The sequence below is a fragment of the Aquarana catesbeiana genome, linkage group LG01, assembly GCF_042186555.1.
Source record: "Aquarana catesbeiana isolate 2022-GZ linkage group LG01, ASM4218655v1, whole genome shotgun sequence".
Lineage (NCBI taxonomy): Eukaryota > Metazoa > Chordata > Amphibia > Anura > Ranidae > Aquarana > Aquarana catesbeiana.
Window position 1 is genome coordinate 878,297,549 of NC_133324.1, and position 23,942 is coordinate 878,321,490.

The 23,942-nt window shown below is 40.4% G+C and overlaps 1 protein-coding gene across 3 annotated transcripts in view; it reads left to right on the top strand.

Annotated features, from left to right (window-relative positions):
* Positions 1 to 11,641, top strand: part of WFS1 (wolframin ER transmembrane glycoprotein) — a gene marked incomplete in the record, with an annotated part of 25,080 nt that extends 13,439 nt beyond the window's left edge. For all 3 annotated transcript variants that reach the window (XM_073610403.1, XM_073610395.1, XM_073610410.1), the window contains 4 exon segments: positions 1,595 to 1,765; positions 4,502 to 4,582; positions 6,665 to 6,810; positions 7,680 to 11,641. In XM_073610403.1, the coding sequence (XP_073466504.1) occupies positions 1,595 to 1,765; positions 4,502 to 4,582; positions 6,665 to 6,810; positions 7,680 to 9,488 (2,207 nt within the window).
* Positions 11,642 to 23,942: the final 12,301 nt, after the last annotated feature.

The following is a 23,942-nucleotide window of genomic DNA, read 5'->3' on the forward strand; positions in this document are numbered from 1 at the left end:
TTAAAAACAGCATTTTTAGTGGCAGTGACAACTGCCAGGAGAGTCAGTGAAATTGAGGCGTTATCAATTAGACCTCCTTTTTGCGTTATTTTGCCAGATAGAATAGTCCTTAAGACTGATCCAGCATTTTTGCCTAAAGTGGCATCAGGCTTTCACAGAAGCCAGGAAATAGTCCTACCTTCATTTTGTCCCAATCCTGCTGGAGAAGGGGAACTGAAATTTCATTTCTTAGATGTAAGGAGGTGTATCCTACAATACTTAGAGATGACTAAAACAATAAGAAAGTCTGATTCTCTATTTATTTTATTTTCCGGGTCCAGAAAAGGATTCAGAGCGTCTCGACGCACGATTGCCAGATGGCTTAGATTAGCTATTGGGCAAGCATATTCTCTAGCAGGGAAAGAGATTCCTATGGGCATAAAGGCACACTCTACCAGAGCCGTGGCAACTTCCCAGGCAGAGAAGGCTGGAGCAACGCCAGAGCAAATATGCAAGGCAGCGACATGGTCCAGCTACTCCACTTTCGTTAAACATTACAGAGTGGACCTGGTGGCGGCAGGTGAGCAGGCTTTTGGGCGAAAAGTTCTGCAAGCTGTAGTCCCACCCTAATTGGTAAGTGCTCGATTATCCTCTCAATAGTGGCTGTCCTGAATGACGTAAAGGGAAAATTAAAGTTACGTACCGGTAACGTCTTTTCCTGTAGTCTTTCAGGACAGCCCTAGTTACCCACCCTAAAGCTTGGGGAGGTCTTATTTAAGACCAGAACGCAATATGATAATGATATTGAATGGTATGTTATTAATGTGTTCTTGTGTCTCCCCAGCTGACCGGAGGTGATCTTGTAAAAACTGAGGTATGGCAGGGGAAGTGAGAGTTTTATGGGCTGGCGCAGTGTTTCCTACAGGAAGAGGAGGAGACTATCTCTCAATAGTGGCTGTCCTGAAAGACTACAGGAAAAGACGTTACCGGTACGTAACTTTAATTTTTTTTTACCAATTAAATTTATGATGAAATCTGATTATTTTATTGGATAAGTTTTATAGCAGTAAATTTTTTTTAATCTAATGTGTGTATGTATGTATGTATGTATATATATATGTATGTGTATATATATATATATATATATATATATATATATATATATATATATATATATATATATATATATACATACATACATACATTTTTTTTTTTTTTTTTTTTAATTGGCAGTCCTTTTTTGTTTTATAGAATAAAAAAAAAACAGAGGCGATCTAATGCCACCGAAAGAAAGCTCTATTTGTGGGAAAAATATTACATACATTTTATTTGGGTTCAGCATTACATGATCACAATTGTCAGTTAAAGTAATGCAATGCCGTATCGCAAAAATTGGCTGGTCATGAAGGGGGTAAACCTTCTGGAGGTCAAGTGGTGATAGAATTGCCTGAAATATGTTAAAAAAAAAAACAGTATGAGTTTACTTGTACAATATGATGTACTTAGTGCCATGTCTCCCAGTGTGAGAGCTCATCCTCATCCTCCAGGTGGTGTTGGCTCTCCTGTGCAGATATTATAATATTACAGATCTATTCCCTGTACTGTCCTCATCCAGGAATCACAAATGAGAATGAGAGTGAAGTAAAGAAGCTTTCCTCAGAAACTGATTTAGAGAGAGCTGTGAGAAAGGCGGCTCTGGTCATGTATTGGAAACTAAACCCGAAGAAGAAAAAGAATCTCTCTGTGTCTGAGCTGCTGGAGAACGTAGGCCACGTCAATTCTGAAGGTTGGTAAAAAGGCAGAAATGTTTTATTTATTTTATTTTTATTATCTAGTCTAGATCTATGTTTGTTTGCTCAAGCATGTTTGAATCTTGTTTCTCTTCTTCTATGTGCTTTTCTGCAACAAGCCTTCTAAATGTAATAGCTATAGATTGCGCCATGTATAAATATAAGATAAACAGGGGATCTCCACCAATCTTATACTATAGAAATTAAACCGTTATTAAACCCAAAACCAAAAATGTATTCTTTTCCTGCTTACTAGATTAGATGTGGTGGCTGCATTAGTTTTTTTTCTTTGGCTTTTTCCCCTCTGTTTTCATCTCTGCATAGTAACACACCTCCTGTATGAAACCCTGTTCACACTTTTTCAGCAGTTTTCAGCTTTGAGCATCGAGCTTCAACACTGAAGAAGCAAAATCCCTTTCATTTCAATGGCCTCTGTTCACATAGTGTTTTGTCGCCTGTAGCAAAATGCCTGCTTCTCAGAAAAGTACATGAGCTAGGAGGGGCCTGGAGGGCTGGTGGGGGACACAGAGAAGATGAGTTGTAACAACATATTTGATTTTTAAATAAAAAAAAAAAAATTAAAAAACGTTTAAAAGGTTTAATACCACTTAATACCACCGTAGACATCGGTGCCGTTATTCCTGCAAATATCTCGTAAACCTTTTAGGTTTGGGAGATATTGCTTGCACCTACAGGTAAGCCTTAATCTAGGCTTACCTGTAGGTTAAAGTGGTTGTAATGGGTTTACAACCGCTTTAAAGTGGTAGTAAACTCAGTTTTACTACTTGTACCTATAGGTAAGCCTATAATAAGGCTTTCCTTTTTTAGGTCCTGTGAATATCTCCTAAACTTGCACTGTTTAGGAGATATTCACACAGCCAGTGATGTCAGCGGTACATGGGCTCTGCAGAGTCCATTCCGTAAACAGCGGCTCCAGCGCGGGGGTGACGACTTCAGCCACTCATGCAGCCGGAGGCCGCAAACCTGCAAGGAAAACCGGGTGAAGATGGAAGCCCTGCCAGCGGTGACAGCGTGCCGCTGGAGGGCTTCATTTAAGGCAAGTCTCTCATAATGTGCTGGTATGCGATGCATACCAGCACATTATGACATTGCACTGCGGGGGAAGTTTTTTCCTTTGTTTTCTTACTGCGGTTTTGCTTCTGCTTTAGAGTGGAACTAAAGGCACCTTTTTATACTTTCCTTTCCCCCAATTGTTCTGTCCGTTGCTGGTGCTGGCATCTTCACCTGTGTGCCAGTTTTCTGCCATCTTCATTGGCTGGTGTAGGATGACATCCCTCTTGTGCTGTCATTCGGGCACACAAGGATTGGGCCGCCTGCTGTAAGCTGAGCTGCAGATGTGGGGGACGCTGCTAACAGGCAGATAGGCGTGTTCTTTTTTTTTTTTTTTTTTTTAACATGTCTCTTCTGCAATAATAAAAATAATCTGCCTGCTCAGTGTATAACAGCAGAACTTTAGTTCTGCTCTAAGTTTCCTGGACATGAGGCATCATGCAGGGGTGCAATAATCTGCAGGCTGTGGACATGAACTGGTTAAAACTTCTTGTTTTGAACAGATCAAATTATTTTCGTACACTGTCCTTTTGAAAAGCTTGTAAATGCTTGGAACGTTTTTCAGTGTTGCCGTTGCAATTGAGAAAGGAGGCCAACTGTGACATGGCAAAGTATTCGAGCACTGCATACGACAAGTGATTACAGAGCCTTATCGTCTGCTACATGGAACGTTTAATATCATGTCATGGTTTTGTGAAGATACAATTCTACCTATAGTAGAATTTTTGATATGCGTTTTTAAGTGTGTGTGTGTTTTGTGAAATAATTTTGCTCACCTAAAGCTCACCTATTGGGAACATGTTTCACCCATTTTTAGGGTGGAATATATAACACCTAATACTGCAGCTGCCCCCAATACCTGAAAAATTACCTGGAAAAAAAAAAATGTGCATTTATTTATTTTATTTTTTTAAAGATGAACATATCCTTTAACCCCCTCCATATAGACAAATGACGGCGGGCAGGATCCCCTCTCGTTCTGGGATGACGTTGATGATCCCAGGGATACGGGGCAACCCCGATAATATAAAAAATATATATATATAATTTTTTTTTTTGGTAAACAGCCGATGACTCTTGTGATCTTTAACTATGTGATCGGTGTCCAATCATAACCAATCACATGTAAACACTGACAGAGTGAGAGGAGAGCCGATCAGCAGAATTCCCTCACAGGGGAGACCTGTACAGATAGTCAGTGCCCAGATTATCTGTGCAGCCCCAACCGTGCCCATCAGTGCTGTTTTTCAGTGCCTGCTTATCGGTACCACCTATCCGTGCCGCCTATCAGTGCCTGTCACTGCTGCATATTACTGCCTCCTCATCAGTGCCCATACTGTAAGTGCTGTCTGAAGGAAAAAAATGTACTTATTTACAGGAAAAAATAAAAAAAACCCAGTGGTGATTTAAATACCACCAAAAGAAAGCTCTCTTTATGTGAAAAAAATGAACGATTTAATTTGGGTACATGTGTTGCACGACCGCGCAATTGTCATTCAAAGTGTGACAGCATTGAAAGCTGAAATTGGCCTGAGCAGCAAGGGGGTGAAAGTGCCTGGTATTGAAGCGGTTAAAGTGTTAAAATGACCTGTTTTTTAGCCTGCACATGTTTCCTAAATGTCCCCTGATGGGTGGTGAACTTTTATAACCTTGTATTACAGATGGTGAGCCACAGGCAGGCCCGATTCCGAAGTCTGCCCAGAAGGAGCGCCGAGTCCTGGAGCGCTTAGTCAGCTGTGAATGTAAGAGTTTTTTTAATTTAAAAGTAGACTAAGGAGTATGGCTTAATTTTAATCCCATTATTTTCCTTGTCAAAAGAAGTTTATTGAGTATACAATGTTTATCCCATTATTTTCATTTGAGACTTTATATTCATATTTTACTTTTCACTGTATATAAAATGGGTATTTTACAGATAAATATATAATACAGGATGCATCCATGACCCTGATGTGCGAGTTTTATGGTTTTAAAATAGAACACAGTTAAATGTAGAGTTGAATTAAATGTAGGTGACATCCTATTTACCATAAATGAAGAGCATCGGTTAAAGGCACAGAGCAGACTGGAGTGATTTATGTGCCATGTAATTGCTGCAATCACCAATCACAGTGATCAGCAATGTAAACAGTGAAGTACTGTTTACATACCTGAGCCCTCCCCTTCCTCTCATAACAGAAGGAGAGAAGCAGGATTTAATGAATAAATCTAATAATTATATCCTCCAGCCTTGTGCTGAAGGCTGCAGTTAGAGATTAAAGGGTCACTGACCCCTCAATATTATAGGAATGTTTTGGGGGTGATTTAAAGTGCCAGCAACCACCAATGGTAGGGGAGTTTGAAAATATCATTGACCACCAATTATCATAGGATTGTTTGTAGAGAAAGGGGGGTAAAAATTGCATTGACCACCAATTGCATCACCCAATGCAATTTCAGTGCAATGCAATTTCACCCTACAGAGAACTTCCACTAATAATAGAAGACTTTCCCTTGTCTTCAGTTTGTGACTTTTAAAGGCTAAGGTCACGTTTTATTTATTTTTTTAACCACATCAGTACCAGCATGTTTTTTCATTGTGGTAAAAAATGACATTATCATGGGTGTCCTGCCATGTAAGGAAACAGTGTTGTATTTGTTTATTTCTTTTTCCTAATGATTTGCTTTTATATAGTAAAAAATAAAAAGTTCAGTGGTTATTAACCGCATGTTGCCTGGGGCAATTTTGAAATTTTTCATATACATGTTAGAATCCGTATTTGTTTTGCTAAAAACATTATATATTTTCTGAAATCAGGGGCTCTGGAGAATGAAATGGTGGCTGTTGCAATTTTTACATCGTGTGATATTTGCGCAGTGGCTGCAAGTTTGGGGGGGGGTGGAGGGCTCTGCTGTGCTGCAACAGTGATCAAGTGTCTGTAGAACCATGCAGATCACTTTACAAAAAAGCCCAGCTGAAAAAAAACAATACCAGGATCATGGCTGCAGCCATGATCCTGGTAAAACCAATTGCCAGGATGTTTACTGCATATACTTTTATGTACGCCGGTCAGCAGATGAGTAAATACCACAAAAAGAAAGCTCTATCTGTCCCAAAAATGTATATAAAATTCATTTTGCCATATATGGGCAATAATGTCACCACTTTTCCCACCCCTTCCTTTGTATATCTGCTGACCGCTGTCCAAAGGAGCTGTCCTTTGGCTTTGTGTGGAATTAAAGTGGAGTTCCACACAAAAAAGGAACTTCGCTTTTCGGAACCCTCCCCCCCTCCGGTGTCATAGTTGGCACCTTTCAGGGGGGTGCAGATACCTGTATAATACAAGGGAGAGATCGGCTTCGGGTGCCGACATTGCGGGCGCCCTGGACAGGTAAATGTCCTTATTTTAAAAGTCAGCAGCTGCAGTATTTGTAGCTGCTGACCTTTAAAAAAAAAAATTGGCGGACCTCCGCTTTAAGATTGTGCAGCGGGTCATCTGTTTTTTCTTTTTTTTCTTTTTCGGCACAGCAGCAGGCATGGTGATTGACGATGCATCTACAAGAGCCAATTTTTGGGGGATTTGTCTTTATTCCTAGGTATAATTTTATTTTTTGATGAAAAAAAATGTGTGGAGTCCCCCTTAGAATGCATACCAGATTTGTGTAATGTTTTTATATACTTTGCTCACTACATTTTCTCAAGGTCTCCGGAGGTTTTGGGTTGTGTGTGACAAATATTGGTTTAATTGTTTGCATATAGGTAAATGTTAAGTAATGCTATCGCTTTCTTGCATTGTTTGACATTACTAGTTTGATGTTTTTGTATTTTGTCTGTGGTCTTGCAGCTAAAAGCCACATTGCCTTAGACGATTTTGTGGAGATTACAAAGAAATATGCAAAGGGGATTGTGCCATCCAGCTTGTTCCTTCATGACGATGAAGATGATGAGTTTGCTGGGAAAAGCCCAGAGGAGCTGCCACTGCAACAAAAGGCAAGTCAGACACAAGTGTTCTATTAACTATATGTTCTAACCAGATCTGGGAAGTTAATTTTTTGGTCAACAAGTTGTTAAAAGAAAAGTATGGGATTAGCGAAAAAAAAAAAAAAAAATTACTTACCTATGTGGATTCAGCATCGGTTCCCCTCTGGCTCGAGACCGAGAACCAAGTGATCAAACACAGCTGATCGCTCAGCTCTCAGTCTCCAGGCTGCAGGGAGCTGGTGACCATCAGTCACTGGAGTGTTGGGATGTGGAGGAGGCAGGAGTGGCTGGTTCAGGGTCTCAGTGGCTCGCTGAGAGGCTGACCCAGCTGCCAGTCTGGGCATCTGGGTGGATCTCAACCATAGGGTCAGGATCTTTTCAGAGCCTGTACCCACTCTGTGACGTTGGCCAACAGCGGGCTTTAGCCCACTGTCAGCTGAAAATGAGTCATCAGAATCTAGAACAAACTGCACTCCTGTTATCCACAGGAGAAGTACTGCCAAAATAGCTTTGGCTATACTTCACCTTTTAATAATCTGCTTAACATATACCATAAATAAGTTTAGAGAACTTTTTCATTTAAAATACACAGCTCTTTTAATACTCTGTTCCATGTGCTCTAAAGTTTGATTTCTGTGCTACAGTGGGAAAAATATATAGATTTAATTGTCCAATCAACATTGATTAGTTTCTTGGTAACTGATAGGCAAAGAACACATTAAACTTTAAAAGTGTTTTATTTTAAAATGTTTTAATATAAAATTTTAAATGAAACAATTGTAAGAACAAATCTAATTTGTAATTTAAATAAACAATTAGTATATCTGGCAGACAGCAGAACATGGTTAACATCACTTTTTGTTTTGTGTCTTCTGTAGATCATGAAGTACCCACTCCATGCTATCATGGAACTTAAAGAATACCTTATAGAAATGGCATCAAAGGCTGGGATGCACTGGCTGTCCACCATTATACCAACCCATCACATCAATGCCCTCATCTTCTTCTTTATCATCAGTAACCTCACCATAGACTTTTTTGCCTTCTTTATTCCTCTTGTTGTCTTTTACTTGTCCTTTATCTCCATGGTCATCTGCACCCTGAAGGTCTTCCAGGACAGTAAAGCTTGGGAGAACTTCCGAGCCCTAACGGATCTGCTCCTCCGCTTTGAGCCAAACCTGGATGTTGAGCAAGCAGAAGTGAACTTTGGCTGGAACCATTTAGAGCCATATTTATACTTCGTAATGTCAGTCTTTTTTGTCATATTTTCATTTCCTGTTTCGGATCGGCACTGGATTCCCTGTTCAGAGTTGGCTGTTATCTCCATCTTCTTCACAATTACCAGCTATCTGAGTTTAAACACAAGTGCAGAACATTACACTCGCCGTGCTCTACTCACTGAGATAGTTGCAGGAGCTCTCACCTTTGTAAATTTGTTGCCTGAATCTGTGCCCTACATTCACCTGATTAGTAAAACATTCTTTATTATACCTATTGGACATTTTATTATGTTCCACATAAGCCTCCCCTGCATACTCTTCATCTACTTATTTTATCTCTTCTTCAGGATGGCACAACTCAGGAACTTCAAGGGTGTGTATTACTACCTGATACCATATCTGGTGTGCTTTATGTGGTGTGAACTTTCTGTTGTCATTCTTCGGGAATCTACTACCATTGGCCTTATCCGTGCATCCATTGGCTATTTCCTGTTCTTGTTTGCCCTTCCCATGCTCATAGTGGGCATCGCTGTCATGTGTGCTGTTCACTTTATCAAGTGGTTTGTGGCTCTGGAACTGACAAAAATCGTGGTAACTCTGGTCTTGTTGACTGTTCCACTGTGTCTTCGCTGGTGGTCGAAAGCCAACTATTCTCTGGTGGACATGGTGAAGTCTCTTACTAAAAGCTCCATTGTGAAACTGATATTAGTATGGATTACTGCCATTGTAATGTTTTGTTGGGTTTACGTCTACCGCTCTGAGGGAATGAAAGTTTACAATTCCACCCTGACCTGGCAGCAATATAGCTTTTTGTGTGGCCCAAGGGCATGGAAGGAGACAAACATGGCAAGGACCCAGCTCTTGTGCAGCCACCTGGAAGGCCACAGAGTGACATGGGCTGGAAGATTCAAGTATGTTCGCGTCACCGATATCGACAACAGTGCTGAGTCTGCCGTCAACATGCTCCCCCTTTTAATTGGAGATTGGATGAGATGCCTTTATGGAGAGGCATATCCTCCTTGTGATCCACAGAATGTCACAATAGAGGAGGAAGAACTGTGTCGGCTAAAGTTCCTCTCAAAACATGCCTGCCATATGAAGAAGTTTGACCGATATAAATTTGAGATATCAGTTGGTATGCCCATCAATAGTAAAAATGGTAATAGAACGCTTGAAGAAGAGGATGTCACCAAAGATATTGTTTTAAAAGCTAGCAATGAGTTTAAAACAGTACTGTTCAGCTTGCGGCAGGGCAGTGTGATAGAATTCAGCACCATACTTGAGGGACGCCTGGGCAGCAAGTGGCCGGTCTTTGAGCTTAAAGCTATCAGCTGCTTAAATTGCATGGCTAAACTCACTCCATCCTCCAGGCATGTTAAGATAGAGCAAGACTGGAGACGTGACGTTCACACAGCTATTAAGTTTGCCTTTGATTTTTTCTTTTCCCCTTTTCTCTCTGCCGTGTGAAAATATACAGAACTAATGTTGCTGTATCGTTGAAGCTCTGAAACCAAAGTGAGATCTCACGTACCTTTAAAATATGACTTTGCCTTTCTGATTGATCTGATATTGGAAGGCAGCTCAGCTGCCTTTGTGGTGGGCTTCTTGCACCAATAATTTGGTGCATTATATGTCGACATTGAAGCCTTCTGTGTTGATATATTATGACATAGATGTGTTTTGGTGTATTTCATTTTTAGAGAGAGCATTATCAGCATGATAATATAATCTCATCATGGTGTTCAGATTACGGCTGAGTTTGAGGTTTAGAGTTTAAGGTAAAGTCAAAGTGGATATGTTGGTTTCCATTGCTGACTTTCCTAAAATGCTTATCACTTGGCTACTTGGTTTAAATGTTTGCTGGATCACTAGCCAAGAACAAGCAGGTAGAAGTAAAGTCAGATAAAAGTCAAAACTTCTGATCCGCATACCTGCTACGATCCAGTGAGAAAATATTAAACTATTGGATAAACATGACAGGCAAAATGTGTTCTTATGAGGGGAAATCATCCACGGGTTCAAGTGTGGGTTTTTTTTTTCAGCACGGTTTTTTTTTTTTTTTCAGTTAATGCAGAGCTCAAAATAGGGTTATGTTGGCAGGTGGATAGAGGTAGGTTAAGACTAAAGGAAACTTTTTTTTTTTTTTTTTCCGATGAACGATTTATGCCTTTTTAATATGGTAAAAGTTATGGTGAGAAACCGTCATGAGGGATGAAACAACATTTTGTTTTTTGTTTTCTTAAAATGGGTGCCTGAAAAGCATCTGCACATGTTTTACAAGGCAAATGTATCAATGTGAAGCAGGGAGATAACCACCATGGTAATCGGTGTCTGTGTTGGTGTCATGGGTAAACAGTGCCTTCAATGCTTATGTTGGTTTTTAGATTGACCCTTGTGGCCCTGTGGAGCTTCTTGGACCCTAGGCCAAGTATGTACCCTCTCCAAGGAGGTATTAGGCCCTGCCTTTCCCAGGTAGTAATCCATTAACTATAAAATGGCACAACTTCTATGGTCCACTTAAGGTCTGACATTTGACTTGATGAATGACATATTACAGCCTCTTAGGAACTTTATAGATTAGCTTGGGTTTATTAATGCCTCGTTTCCACTGAGCGCAACGGTTCGGGTCGGTACAGTTTGAAAGGGTTAGAATGGTCCAGCCTATTCGGCTGAGCGTTTCCACTGCAAGTTGGACCGCCTGGGGCCATACGGGGTTTAGAAAAAATGCCTTTGACGTGAGCATTGACGTTTTTTCTGTCCGCCAATCAGTGGAATGTATTGTGTGATGCCAGTAGCTCCGCCCTAACCGTACCCTACCATTTTCTATGGCCCCACATCTGAAGCAGGACCATGAATGGTGCGGTATGGTTAGGTTGTATGGGCCGCTTTCATAATGGAAACACTTAAAACAGCGCACCGTACCGAACCAACCCGAACTGATCCGCTCAGTGGAAACGAGGCATTAAAGTACCTCTTTTGTTCCACTGTTCTTGAATAGACTTGGGAAATATCTGTTTTGCCAATGGGAAATTTTGGCATTTTTCTTTTTGTATAATTGTCTACATTTGTTTGTAATGGCAGTTGTCTTGAATGTTTGCATAGATAAAATGATTGAAATGCTTGGATTTTCAAAGACTGGAGCAAAAGCCTGTAGTAACTAATCAGGGGTAATTTAATGGAGAAATCCTCCCCAATTCTGTAAGTAGCACACCCATGTGTGCTCGAATTTTAGAATTCAGCCCTTTTGTGTCATAGTTTACACACAGCATGAGTCTCTATTTAGGAACGCCCTGATTTTTCCATTGGGCATTAGCAATGCCTCAAGACAGACCTTTTATGTTTACAGAATTGATCATTTAGCTGCCCTTATATCAGACTTTCCAGAAAGGGGCAGTTGCACCTTAAACTCCTAAACTTTATTACTTGCACTTTGCCACTTGCGTATACAATATAATGTGTACTTTTTGGGAGCATAGCAATCAAACCGTGCCTACTAGTTTCTAGTTAAATGTTTTGTGTTTTTTCTTTAGAAATGCGGATTTCTACATCACTGTGGAACAAATGGCCTTATTCTTTGTGTCTCATCTGTATATAGAATAATATACCTTTTTATTATCACAGCACTGCTTCTAGAGATATTTTTATTTTTTTTGTATATTTCACAGAAAGGTTTCACAGTATGCTTGATGCTTCTCCCCTTGAAAAATGGTACACTTAGGCGTTTTCTCTCCCTGACACATACATAAGAAAGATCGCACCCAAAGCTAAATTTTTTGGGGAGTAAGGCCTCGTTGAATATCTCAGTCCTTTTGTATTTGGTTGTGCAGCTGGTGCATCTGTACAGTTCCTCCCATCAAAACTGCATTTCTGGTGTGCTAGATTCAGTTTAAGGGCCTGTTCACACTAGAACGTGGTGCGGGAGACCCATGTTCAATGCCAGTTTCCTGCACTGTGTTCAAATCATACTGCCATTGAGATCTGAATCGGGTGTTGTTGCAATGTTAATGACACCCCAAGTGCAGGTCACAAGTTCAGTGTGCTTGCCTGCATCGGATTGCATGCTACAGAAGCACCATGCGATCCAGTCACAGTGCGTTCCCGAAGTAGTGTATGCACTACTTTTGTCGTGGTGCGATTTGAGCCCATTCAAAATTAAGTGGGCTCAAGTTGCACTGCACTGAAGTGGATGTGAATTGTACACAAATGTGGTGCGGTTCATGTGTAATTCATATGCTATTCATGTGGGCGATAGCAATATCCATTCCAGCAGCAAGACTCTGCAGATTCTCGTGTCTAGAATGAAAAGAGCGTATGAAGAGCTATCTGTGACCATTCACACAGGCAGACACAACCATGTCCAGCCACAGTCATCCTAAACTGCAGGTATTTGCTGTGTGAAAAAAATCACAGATAGCTGCTGCTGCCATTAGCCTGTCATTGCAATAAATAGGCTGAGCGGCCAGGGCTCTTCCTATGCACCTATTATTCCAGACACAGAAATCCACAAATCCATGTTGCTGGAGTTCATAGGGTGTGCTAATCCCCCTCAGTGAATGGACCCCAAGGCTCCATTCACAGTTGTATGACTCCAAAGTTGCAGGACTTTGGAGTGCAAATTTTGTGCAACTTGACGTAAGTTTTGATGGGTATGACCTGGATGTGACTTGTTTCTCTGCAGAGTCGGACCCATTGTTGCACCACTGTTGCATATACAACTTTCATGCAACTTTTGAGGGTTAACATTGAGATCTATGGCTCTCAGGTTGCATGAAAGTCAGACCAAAGTAGTGCATGAACTACTTTGAAGTCGCTATGACTTTAAGTCGCACATATGTGAATGGTTATCGTTGGGAAACATGGAGTACGACTTGCAACTTTACGTCATGCAACTTTAATGCCCAAATGAAAAGTCGCACAAATGTGAGTGGAGTGTATATCTGTGACCTTCCAGACACCTGCATGCAGCAGTTTTAGTTCTGCCTTTGACATGTGCATTTCATTACCTAGGGCATGTTACAACTGCACTGAAACCAGCTGTTTTCAGCACAGAAATGATAAAGGTTCCCCAGTATTTAAAAATTCTGCTGTAAAGTGGTACTTCAGTCAAACCTTTTTTGTTTAACTTTGCATAGAGTGTAGAAGGTTAGAACCTCTTCTGTCAAGTCAGGTCTGTGTCTCCATTAGGGAGGTTCATCCTCATTTTGTGCCCTGGTGACATCACAGAGGTTATTGGGTGAGGAGAAATCTGACTTTTGACAGTTGTCATCAGAATAAAAATAGTTGTCGGAGGCTCTCCTCTCTACTCCTGTTCAGCGATGGTTATCCCTTCACTTTCTGTCTACAATGGGCACAAAATGGGCACAGACAGGACTGAAACTTCTCTACACAATCAAAAACTAGAATACAGTGACTAGAGCTCCACCTGAATATAAAAATGTGATTTTTATTTTGTAATCAGGCTTATTCAGTAATGGAAAGAACAAACTGCAGTATTCCTCTTTTCATTATACAGACCTCTCAAAGCTGATGGCGAATAATGGAGAAGCAATAACTTGAACTGTAATGTCTGCACCAATCACATTAAACACATTTATTTTCAGAATATCACAGGATCCACCAGCTGTGCAGATCCATGTATTAAATGATTGTGGAGCTGGACTGCCATTGCATTATATCCTATTTAATATTCTATTCATATCACAGCTCATGTATGCAGCACAGTGGTATTGCTTCTGACTGCTGCACATCACGGGGTTCTGATGAAATGATTTGTTCCAGTGATTAGTTGCTCCAGGTCACTGAACATTATTGCTCTTTGCACTGCCTTATTAATGAAGCCTGGAGGAATACTAATCCCAGCTGATTGATGTATCAAATGTAACATTTTAGTTTTTAGTGCAGTTTTTCTTTTCAAAAGATTTGTAGATAGCTGCTGCATTAACATAAGGAATGCAGTATTGTATGTAACACATTCTTAAAGTGTAACTAAAGGCAAAAATTTTTTTTTTTTTTTTTTTTGGACGGAGGAGAAGGAATAGAACAACTGTCAGGTTTTGGGAAGTGCCTGGAGCTGCTCCAAACATACTCTATAGCACTAAAACGTCGAGGACTATCTCGGTACCCAAGGATTGAACTAGTTAAAAAGAAAATTTGAACAATTTTATTGAAAATAGACATGGTTAAAAACAGTTAGTACAAAGGTGCATACACTGTGCACCAGATACCGTGCATGGTAATGAAAACATGTAATGGACACACGGGTCCTAATCCAGGAAATACTTGAATGTATATCCTGACGGAGTCCTCTACATGTTTCGCGGTATCCACTGCTTCTTCAGGAGGGGCCATTTAAAAACATCTACAAGAGTGAATAAAATTTCATAATTCAACAGTTACATTCAAATTGACTAAATTTTGAAATTTGTATAACTGTTCAATTACAAAACTTTATTCACTCTTGTAGATGTTTTTGACTGGCCCCTCCTGAAGAAGCGGTGGATACCGCGAAACATGTGGAGGACTCCGTCAGGATATACAGACAGGTTTTTCCTGTATTAGGACCTGTTCGACCATTACATGTTTTTATTACCGTGCACAGTGTATGTACCTTTGTACCAACTGTTTTTAACTGTCTATTTTTCAATAAATTGTTAAAAAGAAAAATTTAACTAGTTCAATCCTTAGGTACCGAGATAGTCCTCAACGTTTTAGTGCTATAGAGTAGTATGTTTGGAGCACTTCCCCACTTTCCAATATCCATAATTAAGGACGATGGTACCCACCCCTATCCCTATATTATCTTGAATGAGGCTTTATTTACTAACGGTCTGGTTTTATTGCTGTTTGTGCTCCCCATTAGGAAGATTTACCCTCCTCCTTTTTTTTTTTTTTTTTTTTTTTTTTTTTTTTTAACCTGTTTACCATTATTATCAAAAGTAAAAGAAAATCTCAAATTTTGGGTTGTCCCCAGAAAAGTAATAGAGGGGAAATCCTCTCATGGGGACACTAGTTTTGGTGACCTAGGGATTCCCTTAATTTGCACGGATTTCCTCTCACTTCTTGTTTGGCTGTGGGACAGGAAGTGAAGGTATATCTCCCCAATGGGACACAGACGGCAAAAAAAAAAAAAAAAATCTGAAGGGTTTGAAGCCTCCCTTCTTCTATTCAAAATAATAATAATAAAAAAAAAACACAGTGCATATAGTTCTATTTAAAATCACTATACGTCATCCTGTGACATTCGTAAGTGAAATATTTGTACAGTGTAAAAGAATTTATGGTACATCGTTTAAAGACTAAGGGATGTATTTATAAAACATTTGCATATCAGTTTATCTCGAAACTACATGTAAATTCACTGTGTATAAATGGGGCAAAATTGAATGTTTATGGTCAATATTATCTGCAGATCGAATGTGTGAATGGGTAAAATACAGGATTATGACCACCACCAGATGATGCAGAGGAGCATTATAATTTCCTAAGGTAGTCGGCACCATCTAGTGGCCATAATTCGGTATTTTCCTTAATTCCACATTCGATCTGCAGGGAATCTAGCATGAGAACATAAGACTTTGTCCCATTCACACAGAGTGAATTCAGTTTTGATAGATGAACAGCTATGCAAATATTTTATAAATGCACTTCTAAGTACAGGCATACCCCACTTTTGAGTACACAATGGGTCCAGAGCATGTATGTAAAACGAAAATGTACTTAAAGTGAAGCAATACCTTTTTTTCACTTCTCAATGCTTGTACTGCATTGCAATAGTCATTTACAGGCATAACTGATTACCTAGGCAAGCTGGCTGACCCCAAAATCGGATGTGTTGTAGCCCTGGGTCCCCTCTCAGTGTTTCCCATGTTTTGGTGTCACTTATGGTTCGGGGGCAGTGCCATGGGAATTTCCCATAGACGCCAATGTTAAATGTTAAAAACCGAGAGCAGTGCCATGTCAAGCTGACCAGGATTTCCCATAGACGCCAATGTGTCCGTGCTTGCGAGTGTACGTAAAGTGGGGTATGCCTGTATTTAGATCCCTGCACAAGACCAGTAGTGGCATTTTTCTTTTAAATATCTACTAAATTCACAGTTGTTAAAATTGGCAGTAAGGTGAAAACTCATTTCAATTGACCCTTAAAGGCAACAAATCAATGGAAATGCAGTTCATACTGTACCATGAGAACATTGTGCTTACCTCCATGTGCAGACTAGGTGAGGTTTAACCAGCCAGGGGAGGGAGTACATCATGACTTGCACTCATCAGTTGGCAGTGCATGCTGGAATTTTTAATTCCTCATTAGCTGCAGCTTCCTATACACTCAGGGGTTATGGTTACTGTTTAGGTGTGTTGATGGATATACAGTTTTATTCTCCCTCCTTTATTTAACACTACATGTGGAAAATACTGCTGGTCTTGTCTGTGTACTGCATATTTCTGAACATTTACAACATTATGTGAATTGCAGGTAATTGATGCCTTATACTCTTCATTAAATGTATGTAACGCTGTTTATTTTGTTTCATTGGTGCTGGTATCATTATCTTCTTTTATTTCAAGCTCATATTCTATTGTCAACATTGGTCCAACCTGCTGCAAGCTGAGTAAGTAAGTACTTCATACATGCATCATATTCTCTATGGGCAAAGTTGGTTCTCGGTCCCCACAAATGATCGTTAGCCTGCAGGACTACCTGCATGCAGTACTTTTTTTTTTTTTTTTTTTTTTTACGCACTGCCTGTGAACCACCGCAATGCACTGGTGCGATCTGGCCATACTGGAGACACAACATGTTACCTTGTGGTGGAGGTACGCTGGGACTGCACTGGAATAGCCGTCCAACACAATCCACCCCACTTGGTGTGAATGGACCCTTACCCTCTTCCAGCAGTCCCATAAAGCATGTTGGTTGTCCCCAGCTGGTGACCCCAGCATAGGAAAAAAACTTTAGTGGGAGGGAGTTTAAAAATAGATGTGGCTATTCATCGAATCTGGAGGAGAAGCCGATTAACCTTAAAATGCGCAGAGGGTTCTTTACCGTCAGAGTGGTGAGGATTTGGAAATCCCTTTTGCAAGCATTGGTATCAGCAGGGACTGTCACTACTTTCAAAAGACTTTAACGGGCATCTTAACGATCGCAGCATACAGGTATATACGCTTTCATATTGACGTAACTTCACACACAACAGGTTAAACTGGATGGACTAGTGTCTTTATTTAACCTTAACAACTATGTAACTGTCAGCTCAGATTTTTTTTTTTTGTAAGGATTTGTTGGTTGCGATACGGAAATCATTGCTGTAAAAAAAAGTGTGGCTCTAGACCCAGTAGTGTACAACACACATACAGCGGGGAAAATTAATTATTTGATCGCCTGCAGATTTTGTAAGTTTGCTCAACTGAAGGGTCTATATTTGTTATCATAGGTGTATTTTAAATTAAAGAGACAGAATATCAATCAAAAATCCAGAACAAACACGATACAAATGTTATAAATTGAGTTGCAGTTCAGTGAGTAAAATAGGTATTTGATCCCCTACCAACCAACAATAATTCTGGCTCCTACAGACTGGTTACAGTATGTGGTACACAGATTAGTCCTGTCAATTTAAAAAGGTGCTCCTAACAACAACTTGTTATGTGTATAAAAGACACCTGTCCACAGAATCTTTCTTCCATTCAAACCTCACCATCGTTGGCAAAACCAAAGAGCTGTGAAAGGGACGTCAGGGACAAGATTGTAGACCTGCACAAGGTTGGACTGGGCTACTAGACCATCAGCAAGAAGCTTAGTGCGAAGGAGACAGCTGTTGAAGCGATTATTTGCAAATGTAATAACTATAATATAACCATCAGTCGCCCTCGGTCTAGAGCTCCATGCAAGATTTCGCTGCTTGGGGTAAGGATGATCTAGAGAAGAGTGAGGGATCAGCCCAGAACTATACAGGAGGAGCTTGTGAATTACCTCAAGGCAGTTGGGACCACAGTCCCCTAATAAACCATTGGTAACACAATATGCCGCCATGGATTGAAATCCTGCAGCACCTGCAAGGCCCCCCTCCTCCAGAAGGCCCATATGAAGTTTACCAATGACCCTCTAATTGATCCAAAGAAGGATTGGGAGAAAGTGCTGTGGTCAGATGAGACCAAAATTGAGCTCTTTGGCATTAACTCGACTCCCCGTGTTTGGAGGAAGAAAAATGCTGACTATGACTCTAAGAACTCCATCCCTACAGTCAAGCACAGAGGTGGAAACATTATGCTTTGGGGCTGTTTCCCTGCTAAAGGTACAGACCGACTTTGCCACATTGAGGGGCCAATGGACAGGGCCATGTATTGTAAAATCTTGGATGTGAACTTTCTTCCCTCAGCCAGAACACCGAAGATGGGTTGTGGATAGGTCTTCCAGTATGACCATGACTCAAAACATACCACCAAGGCAACAAAGTAGTGGCTCAAGAAGAAGTAATTAATGGAGTGGCCTAGCCAGTCTCCAGACCTTAATCCTATTGAAAATGTATGCAGGGAGCTGAAACTTCAAGTTGCCAAGCCACAGCCAAGAAACCTTAATGGGTAACTCCACTTTTGTGGGGAAAAAAATTGCAAATAAAAAGTAATATAAGGTGTACAATTGTGATACAAGTCATATTGTAATTGAATGTTATTAAAAATTACTTTTCCTTTTCAAAGTGCAGCCCCTGTAATTTTCCATAAATTAGTGGTTCTCAACTCCTGTCCTCAGAACTCACCAACAGGCCAGATTTTAAGTATTACTTTGGGGAGATGCAGACTAGAATACTGCAATCACTGAGCAGCAAATTATATCACCTGCAATGTATTTCAGTTATCTTGTAAACCTGGCCTGTTAGTGGGTCCTGAGGACAGGAGTTGAGAACCACTGCTATAAATGCAATATGGCTACATGGAGTTGTTCTGTACATAGAATGTGTACTGACCTCTCCCCAGAAACAATCACCTGCATGTGTGATTGGCTCACCAATTTACCCAGAAGTCTGGCTAAGATACAAGTCAGATTTCAGGCATCCCATGCAAAAAAATGTCATTTTTGGTGTGCTATTTCCAATAGGAACACATCTAAAGGGGTGCAGGCCCAGCAGCTTTCCTCATTAGTGCCCTGCAGCTGCCACAGCTGTATGGTAATTATGAAACCACTCCCATTAAACCCACTCAGAACAGAGGCACTGACAAACGCACAGGGGCTTCTGAATAACAAAAGGTAGGAATCTGCAACAAAGGTTATTATCCTTGCAATGTACATAGATCACCCAGGGGGAAATGTTTTTTCTCAACAAAAGTGTAGTTACGCATTTAAGGATTTAGAGAAGATCTATAAAGAGTGGACCAAAATTCCTCCTGAGATGTGTGCAAACCTGGTCACCAACTACAAGAAACGTCTTACTTCTCTGCTTACCAACAAGGGTTTCTCCACCAAATACTAAGTCATATTTTGCTTGGGGATCAAATACTTATTTTACTCACTGAACTGCAACCCAAGTTATAACGTTTGTATAATGTGTTTTGTCTGGATTATTGGTTGATATTCTATACATAAACCCATGATAAAATATATAGACCCTAATTTCTTTGTAAGTGGTTAAACTTACAAAATATAAATTCTCCCCCCTGTAGAACCAGTTATGATGTATCCAATTTGCACACAACTTTTTTAACCTAGTTATGTCTCATTACTGCAAGAGATGGAGAAACCTGTCATAAAGGTCAACAGTTTTAATAGCAGCGTCACCAGTGCCCATCAATGCAGCCTTCAATTCAGAGAGAGGAGAGCCACCGGATTACACAGTGCGGGGATCTCCCGCTTACCCAGTGCAGCCACTGTCATATGATGTCCCGGCTCCTATGATAGACGTCACCAGTGTGCTGTCTATCATAGGAGCTAGTTCAGGAGGTGGGCCTTCGTATGACAGTGGCCACCAGGTGAGTGGGAGATGCCAGCTCTGTAATCCCAATGGGCTCAGTGGAACCCCTCCCTCTGCCCCAGCTTGCAGTGGACTACAGCTCCCAGAATGCAACAGTGTGCGTCAACAGCGGGTGTCCGCCAGACGTTTTGCATGTAAGTTAGGCTACCCTGGGGGGAAAATGCCACCCGGCCCAGCCTGCCCCTGATTCAGGGCCACTCCCCCGCTCCTGTGCAGCTGTCAAATTTTGACCCCTGTTAAGGATATTCGCCTTCTCTATTTGTCTGGTTTACTGTTAACATTGAAAGTTAAGGTAAAAACAAAAAACCCAAATTTTGAGTTGTCCCCAGCACATTCATAGAGGGGACATTTTACAATAGGGCACTAGTTCCAGTGACCCTGGTGACAACCAGGGATTCTCTCAATGTGGAGGGACTCCTTATTTCAACCCTGCATCATGTGACTTATGACTCAAATCTGGGAATGATACCCTTGCTCTGCTCTTTTCTGTCATTTATTATAATGGAATTTGCTGTGCAGAATATCAAATCTGGAGACCGTCATTTTAAAGCAGCTTAGAGAGGACAAACGGTGGAGAGTTTGTTTTTGAAAGGACTGCCGGGATCACTGGGTAATAATCTTAATAATGGTTAGAGACTGTGGACATGCTAGAGGAAAATGCACGTCTGGAATCTTTTTCCTCTAGCATGTCAACAGTCTCTGACCATTTCCTATAGTATGACTCCTCTGTGTGTATGTATGTGTGTATACACACACACACACGTGCATCTCATAAATTTTAAATATCATCCAAAAAGTTAATTTTATTTCAGTAATTCAATACAAAAGTGAAACTCATATATTTTCTATAAATGCGTTACACACAGAGTGATATATTTCAAGCATTCCATTCTTTTAATTTTGGTTATTATAGCTTACAGCTTTAACCCAAAATTCTGTATCTCAGAAAATTTGAATATTACATAAGACCAATAAAAAAAAAAGGATGGCTTACTGAAAAGTATGTCCATGTACAGTATAGTATGCACTATATAGTGCTCAAGAATTTCCTGGTAGAGAGAGGGCTGCCCTGACTTTGGACTTGATAAAACACTGTGGACCAACACCAGCATTTGACATGGCTCCCCAAATTATAACGGACTGTGGAAATTTCACACTGGACCTCATGCAACTTGGATTCTGTGCCTTTCCACTTTTCATCCAGACCCTGGGACCTTGATTTCCAAATTAAATGCTAAATTTGCCACAGTCAGTAATGATTTGGGTGATGATTGTCATCTGCTGGTGTTGGTCCGCTGTATTTTATCAAGTCCAAAGTCAGCACAGCCCTCTACCAGGAAATTCTAGAGCACTTCATGCTTCCCTCTGCTGACCAGGTTTATGGAGATGCTGATTTCATTTTCCAGCAGGACTTGGCACCTACCCACTTTTCCAAAAGTAACAATACCTGGTTTAATGATCATGGTATCACTGTGCTTGATTGGCCAGCAAACTCACCTGACCTAAACCCCATTGATAATCTGTGGGGTATTGTCAAGAGGAAGATGAGAGACACCAGACCCAACAATGCAGACAAGCTGAAAGCCGCTATCAATACAACCTGGGCTTCCATAACACCTCAGCAGTGCCACAGGCTGATTTACTCCATGCCACGCCGCATTGATGCAGTAATTCATGCAAAAGGAACCCAAACCAAGTATTGAATGCATAGTAGACCTGTGCAATTCCTTTTGTTCAGAATTTGTTCTTCAAAAAATTTTGACAAATTCGTCAATTCTGAAATATTCGAATTAACAAATTTTTCCAAAATTTCAAAAGAAAGAGAAAATCCGAAATTCTAAAATCCAAAAATTTGAAAGCAAAAATCTGAAATTTGAAAATCCGAAAATGAGAACAAAAATTTGAAAACCCCAGAATTCTAAAATCCAAAATAATAACTAACTAATAACTATTACTAACTATTCAATTATGGGTATTGGAGTTTCCTTTCAAATTTGGCTGTTAGTGAACGTAACGAATACGAATTTATCTGAAGTTACGAATTATCTGAAATAACGACTGCTGCATCTAAGTGAATGGAACGTAATGAATTAATAATAAATAATATTTTTTAAAATTATTATTATTTATTAATATTCATTTGTTACTTTCCCTTCGTTTAGATGCGGCATTTGTTATTTTGGATAATCCTGTAATTTCGGGTTAAATTTGCATTCGTTACTTTCACTATCAGCCGAATTTGAAAGGCAATTTTCAAATTTTCATTCTTATTTTTGATTTTCTTATTTTTACGAATTGTCACAATAACGAATACTGCATTTAAACGAATGGAACGTAATAAGTTTTTTGATAGCGTACTGCATTCATCTTGCCAACAATTATGACCAAATTTCCTGTGCCTCTGTAGCTCACACATCCCCAAAACATCAGCAATCCACCTCCGTACCTTTCATCATAGGCCTTGTTGACTCCTCTCCAAATGTAGCGTTTACGGTTGTGGCGGTTGCTGTAGATTTTTCGACTGCACATCTATGATGCAAATCTCCCATTCCACCACATCCCAAAGGTTCTCTATTGGATGAGATCTGGTGACTGTGGAGGCCATTGGAGTACAGTGACCTCATTGTCATGTTCAAGAAACCAGTGGTGAGATGATTTGAGCTTTGTGACATGGTGCATTATCCTGCTGGAAGGAGCCATCAGAAGATGGGTACACTGTAGTCATAAAGGGATGGACATGTTCAGCAACAATACTCAGGTAGTCCGTAGCATTTAAAGGATGCTCAATTGCTATTATGGGGCCCAAAGCATGGCAAGAAAATATCCCCCACACCACTACACTACCAGTCTGAAAAGTTAATACAAGACAGGATGGATCCATGCTTTCATGTTGTTTGCACCAAATTCTGACCCTACCATCTGAATGTCGCACCTGAAATTAAGACTCATAAGGCCAGGCAACGTTTTTCCAATCTTCTATTGTTCAGCTTGGTGAGCATGTGCGAATTGTCGCCTCAGTTTTCTGTTCTTAGCTGACAGGAGTGGCACCCGGTGTGGTCTCCTGCTGCAGCCCATCTGCTTCAATATTCGATATATTGTGCATTCAGAGATGGTATTCTGCATACCTTGGTTGTAACGAGTGGTTATTTGAGCTACTGTTGCCTTTCTATCATCTCAAACCATTCAGGCCATTCTCCTTTGACGTCAACAAGGCATTTTCGTCCACACAACTGCGCTCACTGGATATTTTCTCTTTTTTGGACCATTCTCTGTAAATCCTAGAGATGGTTGTGTGTGAAAATCCCAGTAGAGCAGCAGTTTTTAAAATACTCGGACCAGCTCGTCTGACCCCAACAACCATGTCAAGTTCAAAGTCACTTAAATTCCCTTTCTTCCCCATACAGATGCTCAGGTTGGAACCCCAGTAAGACATCAACACGTCTAGATGATTGAGTTGCTCCCATGTGATTGGCTGATAGTGTACTAAATAAAGTCGCCGCTGTGTGTGTGTGTGTGTGTATGTATACATATAGTATCTCACAAAAGTGAGTACACCCCTCACAGTTTTGTAAATATTTTATTATATCTTTTCATGTCACAACACTGAAGAAATGACACTTTGCTACAATATAAACTAGTGATTGTACAGCTTGTATAACAGTGTAAATTTGCTGTCCCCTCAAAATAACTCAACACACAGCCATCAATGTCTAAACCGCTGGCAACAAAAGTGAGTACACCCCTAATTGAAAATGTCCTAATTGGGCCCAAAGTGTCTATATTTTATGTGGTCACCATTATTTTCCAGCACTGCCTTAACATGGAGTTCACCAGAGCTTCACAGGTTGCCACTGGAGTCCTCTTCCACTCCTCCATGACGACATCACAGAGCTGGTGGATGTTAAGAGACCTTGCGCTCCTCCACCTTTCATTTGAGGATGCCCCACAGATGCTCAATAGG